This window comes from Macaca nemestrina, chromosome 14 (assembly GCF_043159975.1).
Source record: "Macaca nemestrina isolate mMacNem1 chromosome 14, mMacNem.hap1, whole genome shotgun sequence".
Lineage (NCBI taxonomy): Eukaryota > Metazoa > Chordata > Mammalia > Primates > Cercopithecidae > Macaca > Macaca nemestrina.
In genome coordinates, this window is record NC_092138.1 from 32,589,265 (window position 1) to 32,597,407 (window position 8,143).

General features: G+C 40.2%; 1 protein-coding gene across 1 annotated transcript in view; it reads right to left on the minus strand.

Annotated features, from left to right (window-relative positions):
* Nucleotides 1–7,678, minus strand: part of LOC105491817 (histone-arginine methyltransferase CARM1-like) — a 173,954-nt gene extending 166,276 nt beyond the window's left edge. The window contains 2 exon segments of the mRNA XM_011758499.2: nucleotides 6,693–6,754; nucleotides 7,608–7,678. Of these exon segments, the coding sequence (XP_011756801.2) occupies nucleotides 6,693–6,754; nucleotides 7,608–7,678 (133 nt within the window).
* Between the last annotated feature and the right edge of the window lie 465 nt (nucleotides 7,679–8,143).

The following is an 8,143-nucleotide window of genomic DNA, read 5'->3' on the forward strand; positions in this document are numbered from 1 at the left end:
AACTGGTTATTTTGCTCGTTAGTTGATGCAGTTTCTTCCTAGCCTCGATGGTCTTTACATTTTGGCATGTTTTTGCAATGGCTGGTACCGGTTGTTCCTTTCCATGTTTAGTGCTTCCTTCAGGGTCTCTTGTAAGGCAGGCCTAGTGGTGACAAAATCTCTAAGCATTTGCTTATCTGTAAAGGATTTTATTTCTCCTTCACTTATGAAACTTAGTTTGGCTGGATATGAAATTCTGGGTTTAAAATTCTTTTCTTTAAGAATGTTGAATATTGGCCCCCACTCTCTTCTGGCTTGTAGAGTTTCTGCCGAGAGATCTGCTGTTAGTCTGATGGGCTTCCCTTTGTGGGTAACCCGACCTTTCTCTCTGGCTGCCCTTAAGATTTTTTCCTTCATTTCAACTTTGGTGAATCTGGCAATTATGTGTCTTGGAGTTGCTCTTCTCGAGGAGTATCTTTGTGGCGTTCTCTGTATTTCCTGGATTTGAATGTTGGCCTGCCCTACTAGGTTGGGGAAGTTCTCCTGGATGATATCCTGAAGAGTGTTTTCCAACTTGGTTCCATTTTCCCCCTCACTTTCAGGCACCCCAATCAGACGTAGATTTGATCTTTTTACATAATCCCATACTTCTTGCAGGCTTTGTTCATTTCTTTTTCTTCTTTTTTCTTTTGGTTTCTCTTCTTGCTTCATTTCATTCATTTGATCCTCAATCGCTGATACTCTTTCTTCCAGTTGATCGAGTCAGTTACTGAAGCTTGTGCATTTGTCACGTATTTCTCGTGTCATGGTTTTCATCTCTTTCATTTCGTTTAGGACCTTCTCTGCATTAATTACTCTAGCCATCAATTCTTCCACTTTTTTTTCAAGATTTTTAGTTTCTTTGCGCTGGGTACGTAATTCCTCCTTTAGCTCTGAGAAATTTGATGGACTGAAGCCTTCTTCTCTCATCTCGTCAAAGTCATTCTCCGTCCAGCTTTGATCCGTTGCTGGCGATGAGCTGCACTCCTTTGCCGGGGGAGATGTGCTCTTATTTTTTGAATTTCCAGGTTTTCTGCCCTGCTTTTTCCCCATCTTTGTGGTTTTATCTACCTCTGGTCTTTGATGATGGTGATGTACTGATGGGGTTTTGGTGTAGGTGTCCTTCCTGTTTGATAGTTTTCCTTCTAACATTCAGGACCCTCAGCTGTAGGTCTGTTGGAGATTGCTTGAGGTCCACTCCAGACCCTGTTTGCCTGGGTATCAGCAGCAGAGGCTGCAGAAGATAGAATATTTCTGAACAGCGAGTGTACCTGTCTGATTCTTGCTTTGGAAGCTTCCTCTCAGGGGTGTACTCCTCCCTGTGAGGTGTGGGGTGTCAGACTGCCCCTAGTGGGGGATGTCTCCCAGTTAGGCTACTCAGGGGTCAGGGACCCACTTGAGCAGGGAGTCTGTCCCTTCTCAGATCTCAACCTCCGTGTTGGGAGATCCACTGCTCTCTTCAAAGCTGTCAGACAGAGTCGTTTGCGTCTGCAGAGGTGTCTGCTGCGTTTGTTTAGTTTACTGTGCCCTGTCCCCAGAGGTGGAGTCTACAGAGACAGGCAGGTTTCCTTGAGCTGCTGTGAGCTCCACCCAGTTTGAGCTTCCCAGCAGCTTTGTTTACCTACTTAAGCCTCAGCAATGGCGGGTGCCCCTCCCCCAGCCTCGCTGCTGCCTTGCCGGTAGATCACAGACTGCTGCGCTAGCAATGAGGGAGGCTCCATGGGGGTGGGACCCTCCCGGCCAGGTGTGGGATATGATCTCCTGGTGTGCCTGTTTGCTTAAAGCGCAGTATTGGGGTGGGAGTTACCCGATTTTCCAGGTGTTGTGTGTCTCAGTTCCCCTGGCTAGGAAAAGGGACTCCCTTCCCCCTTGCGCTTCCCAGGTGAGGCAATGCCTCGCCCTGCTTCAGCTCTCGCTGGTCGGGCTGCAGCAGCTGACCAGCACCGATCGTCCGGCACTCCCCAGTGAGATGAACCCAGTACCTCAGTTGAAAATGCAGAAATCACCGGTCTTCTGTGTCGCTCGCGCTGGGAGTTGGAGACTGGAGCTGCTCCTATTCGGCAATCTTGCTCCGCCCCCTCTTTGAGTTATTTTAAAATGTACATTTAAAGTATTATTGACTTTGGTTGCCCTGTTCACACTGAAATTTTAAACACCTCTGTGAGCAATATTTTCAAATCTGAAGTAAGTAACGTTTCATTCTATCTTGAGTGCAATAGTGTGCCATGCCTCTAACAACTTCTCTAGTAGCCTACTGCACCCTCGAATTTACTTACAACTCCCATCTTGGCAATTCTTCAGCTCCCCTGTAATTCAAGGCAGAGAAGCAATGAGGTGGTATTGCCTCGGTTTTCTTCTTGGGTTTTTATGGTTTTAGGTCTAACATTTAAGTCTCTAATCCATCTTGAATTAATTTTTGTATAAGGTGTAAGGAAGGGATCCAGTTTCAGCTTTCTACTTATGGCTAGCCAGTTTCCCCAGCATCATTTATTAAATAGGGAATCCTATCCCCATTTCTTGTTTTTGTCAGGTTTGTGAAAGATCAGATGGTTGTAGATGTGTGGTATTATTTCTGAGGGCTCTGTTCTGTTTCATTGGTCTGTGTCTCTGTTTTGGTACCAGTACCATGCTGTTTTGGTTACCGTAGTCTTGTAGTATAGTTTGAAGTCAGGTAGCATGATGCCTCCAGCTTTGTTCTTTTGGCTTAGGACTGTCTTGGCAATGCGGGCTCTTTTTTGGTTCCATATGAACTTTAAAGTAGTTTTTTCCAATTCTGTGAAGAAAGTCATTGGTAGCTTAATGGGGATGGCATTGAATCTATAAATTACCTTGGACAGTATGGCCATTTTCACGATATTGATTCTTCCTATACATGAGCATGGAATGTTCTTCCATTTGTTTGTGTCCTCTTTTATTTCATTGAGCAGTGGTTTGTAGTTCTCCTTGAAGAGGTCCTTTACATGTCTTGTAAGTTGGATTCCTAGGTGTTTTATTCTCTTTGAAGCAATTGTGAATGGGAGTTCACTCATGATTTGGCTCTCTGCTTATCTGTTATTGGTGTATAAGAATGCTAGTGACTTTTGCACATTGATTTTGTATCCTGAGACTTTGCTGAAGTTGCTTATCAGCTTAAGGAGATTTTGGGCTGAGACGATGGGGTTTTCTAAATATGCATGTGTAAGGACTTCATGTCTAAAACACCAAAAGCAATGGCAACAGAAGCCAAAATTGACAAATGGGATCTAATTAAACTAAAGAGCTTCTGCACAGCAAAAGAAACTACCATCAGAGTGAACAGGCAACCTACAGAATGGGAGAAAATTTTTGCAATCTACTCATCTGACAAAGGGCTAATATCCAGAACCTACAAAGAACTCTAACAAATTTACAAGAAAAAAAAAAACAACTCCATCAAAAAGTGGGCAAAGGATATGAACAGACACTTCTAAAAAGAAGACATTTATGCAGACAACAGACACATGAAAAAATGCTCATCATCACTAGCCATCAGAGAAAGGCAAATCAAAACCACAATGAGATACCATCTCACACCAGTTAGAATGGCAATCATTAAAAAGTCAGAAAACAACAGGTGCTGGAGAGAATGTGGAGAAATAGGAACACTTTTACACTGTTGGTGGGACTGTAAACTAGTTCAACCATTGTGGAAGACAGTTTGGCAATTCCCCAAGGATCTAGAACTAGAAATACCATTTGACTCAGCCATCCCATTACTGGGTACATACCCAAAGGATTATAAATCATGCTGCTATAAAGACATATGCACACGTATGTTTATTGTGGCACTATTCACAATAGCAAAGACTTGGAACCAACCCAAATGTCCATCAATGACAGACTGAATTAAGAAAATGTGGCACATATACACCATGGAATACTATGCAGCCATAAAAAAGGATGAGTTCATGTCCTTTGTAGGGACATGGACGAAGCTGGAAACCACCATTCTCAGCGAACTATCACAAGAGCAGAAAACCCAACACTGCATTTTCTCACTCATAGGTGGGAATTGAACAATGAGAACACGTGGTCACAGGAAGGGGAACATCACACACTGGTGCTGTTGTGGGGTTGGGGGAGGAGGGAGGGATAACTTTAGGCGATACACCTAATGTAAATGATGAGTTAATGGGTGCAGCACAGCATGTCCTTTGTAGGGACATGGATGCATATATGGCACATGTATACATATGTTACGAACCTGCACATTGTTCACATGTACCCTAGAACTTAAAGTATGATAAAAAAGAAAAAAAAAAGAAAAGAAAAGCAATGAGGTGTCAGAGAGTCCATTGTTTCTAGCACTTCCACGAAAAAGATTAGATCTTTTTCTTTTTACAATCCCAATTCTTGCTTATCAAATACATATCTACTGTTTTGAGCACATAGATTATAATTTTTAAATGCTCATTGAATTAAACAAGTGAATCAAGTCACTGAAGCCTTGTTAGCTTCCTAAACCACATTAGAAACAAAAAGAATAAAAGAGCATTACAGATAACAACATATCAAAAACTTGGTATTTTTAGCTGACTTTTTTTTAACACTGGCAAGTGGTTTGGATCTATTGGTGTAAAAAAAAATGTTTTCTCCATTATAATAATATATCTAGAAAAAGTGTATTTCTCCATAGGAGTGTAAAATTCTTTCTACTTTACCTGAAATACTGCCTCTCTCAAATGTAAATGTAGTTTCATTGTGAAAGTCTCTTTAAGATAACCAAGTATTGTACAGTCTATATCTTGTCTGAGTAAAGGTTTTGTCAGATCAACAGATTTCTCCTTTTGGTTCTAGAAATTAACTATCCTCTTGTAGTCACCCACTCAAGAAGAGTTGCTCTGATGTGGATTCACCAGCTATACTAACAAAAAAGTGGGAGCTGTCAATGAAAAGACATAAAATAACTTCACTTTCAAGAGCTGTTCTAGACATTCATTTTGGTTTTTGCCCTGCAGTAGATATGGTGAAAGCAGACATCTGCAATCCTTGATTTGGGGATTCACTCTTACATGCACGTGCAACCAACATTTATGAGCATCTGATATAAGCCAGACACTGTCGATTGGCACTAAGGAAAAGTGCAAAAATAAATAAACTGTAGCCACAGCCTTGAGAGAGTGCACAGTGCAAGGAGAAGAGATGTGTTCAAAATGCTATGGTACCTCAGAAAAACAAGCAATGAATTTTGCCTGGAAGATTCCTCATAGGAGACATTACATTGAATCTGAGCCTTGGAAGAAATGTAAGAGCTTGCCAAGTAGAAAGGAAATACAAGGAAGATGGGGAAACAGTCTATATAATAGCCTAGCAAATAAATGTATCACAAATGAATGTGACAGATCCAGGAATAAGTGGTTCTGTGTGGTTTGCAGATGGAGTAATGAGTCTTAAAACATCGGCCTGCGTAGGGAGATTGGAGCAGGGATTTTAAAAGATTTTGATTTACCACAGTTAATGTTTCTCTTTTGATTGACAACAATTGCTCATAGCAACATGAAGAAATCTAGGAGAACTGAGCAGCTAACTGCCTGTGTTGAGTGTTTTCAAATCCTTTACCTCATTTGGGCCTCACAGCTATATCATGAGGTGGCGTTTCTTATGCCCATTCTACAAATAGAAACCTAGGACCCTAGGTTATTAAGTCTCTGTATCAGCTCACCCCAGTCTCTGTTGCTTCAAAGTCTGTTTCCATTGCTCTGCATTATGTATCTCCTCGCTTGATAAGTTTAAAAAAAAAAAAAAAAAAAAAAAAAGGTCAGTGGGGGAGGAGGACAAAGAAAGGGACTGCAAATTTCTCAGTATATGAGTTCTAGGATCCTGTTTTCAAAGTGGTGTTTATAAGTAGGTATAAACATCCCCTTTTCTATTTAATCTTAGCTACTCTTAAAAGCCCATTTTAAGCCCTATCTTGAAGGGTAGAGAATCACTCTGGCCCATGAGTATCACCTCACAGGAATTAAGCATAGCCTTCATTACATTCATTTCTTGCCATACATTGTCAATCTTCTCTTTCTGAACCAGTCTTATCACCCTCTTAGTTGATAAGCTCCTTCAGATGCCTTACTTATGGCCTTTTGCCAGCAGCCCCCACCTCAATGCCTTACACACAACACACATTCCCTACATGTTGGTTCCCTGAGTATAAATTAGGACTCTTTGGCCCGGTTCTGAGGAAAAAAATTGAAACACTCTATAGAATTTTCTCCAAGAAAATTTTGAAGCCAGATGGTTTCACAAACAATATTTTATCAAACATTTGAGGAAGAGGTAGTTTCTCTGCTATTTAAACTGCTTCAGAGCAAAGGAAAAGATGGAATGTATCCTAAATCATTTACAAAGCCAATATAATGCAATAATAAAACTTGATAAAGATACTCCCGAAATAAAGCTTAAATCCCATTAGGAGTATTGAGGCAAAATGGAGACAACACAGCTTTGCATCTGGGTTAGAGCACTTACTCACTTTATCTCCTTGGTAGTATGATTTAACTTTTTCATAACTATGGTTTTACTAATGATAAGATAAATAAAATAATAGTACGGTATGACAATATAGGGCTACTCCAGGTTCAACAAAAGTAGTCATGATGATGATGATGCTCACATTTATTATTTGTCTGGCACTGTTCTAAGACCTTTATATGCATGAATACCTAATCTTCTCAACAACCCTAAGGTAGGTATTACTCTAATCCCCATTTTGCAAGTGAAGTACCTGTGACAGCATGAAGAGAAGTACCACAGTTATACAACTTGTAAATGACAGTACTACGGTCTGAATGTCGTCTGTGTCTCTCCAAAATCTGTATATTGAAATTACAACCCGCAATTTGATGGGATTAGACCTTTGGGAAGTAACTCTAGTATCAGGGCAAAGCCCTCACGAATGGGATTAATTCCATTATAAAATACACACAAGGGAGCTTGTTTTCCCTTTCTGCTATGTGAGCATGCAGTGAGAAGGTGTTGTGTGTGGGGAACCAGCCCTCGCCAGACACTGAATCTGCCAGCACCTTCCAGCCTCCAGAACTGTGAGAAGTAAATTTCTCTTGTTTACAAACTTCCTAGTATTTTGTTATAGTGGCCCAAACAAACTAAGTTGAGTCAGGATTTGAACCTAGGCAGACTGGCTCCAGGTCTCATACCCTTAGCAGCTCCTCTAGTCATTAATATTAGTGTCATATTAACATGGCAAAGGAAAATATGTGCTATATTTTATCAATGCAGAAAAATAAAAGAACAAGAAAAAAAACAGCTTTTTGTTGAAAAATAAACTTTAAGTGATTTAGGGTACATCTTTATTTAAAAAAATTTGTATTGAAACAAAGATCAATATTGGACTTAACTTTGAAATTCATTTAAAGTCACAAACAAGACCAATTAGTCTGCAGAAATTTCTATTAATTTACATTGTTCTTAGAATTTCTAATGATCATTATCCTGAGCATTGCAGCCAATGTAATTAGGCATGAAAATAAACAAGAAGTCTGGCTTAGCCTATTTGCATTGCTATAAAGCAATACCTGAGGTTGGGTAATTTATATTGAGAAGAGGTTTATCTGGCTTACAGTTCTGCAGGCTGTACAAGCATAGCACCAGCATCTGTTTCTGGTGAGGGTTTCAGGTGCCTTCTGCTCATGGCAGAAGGCTAAGGGGAGCCGGTGTACATAAATCACATGGCAGAAAGTGAGAGAGAGGGGAGGAGTTGCCATGCTTTTTAACACTTGGATCTCAAGGGAAGTAAGAGCAAGAATTCAATCCTGTGAGAATGACTTCAAGTCATTCATGAGGGACCTGCCCCCATGACCTAAATCCCTTCTACTAGGCCCACCTTTAACAATGGGGATCAAATTTTAACATGAGATTTAGAGGGGACAAAAATCCAAACAATAACAAGGTCTAAGCATTGTAAAGGAGATGGTATGATCATGGATCTGAAAGTATCAAGAAAATCAACTTAAAACTTATTCACGCTGGTAAGGGGAACTGGTTGCAAAATAAAATTACTCAACAGTTCTATATGTCTGCAAAAAACCCAAAGTTATAAAAAGTCTAATTCAAATAATTCTATTTTAAATAGCAGCACAATTATAAAACAAATAGA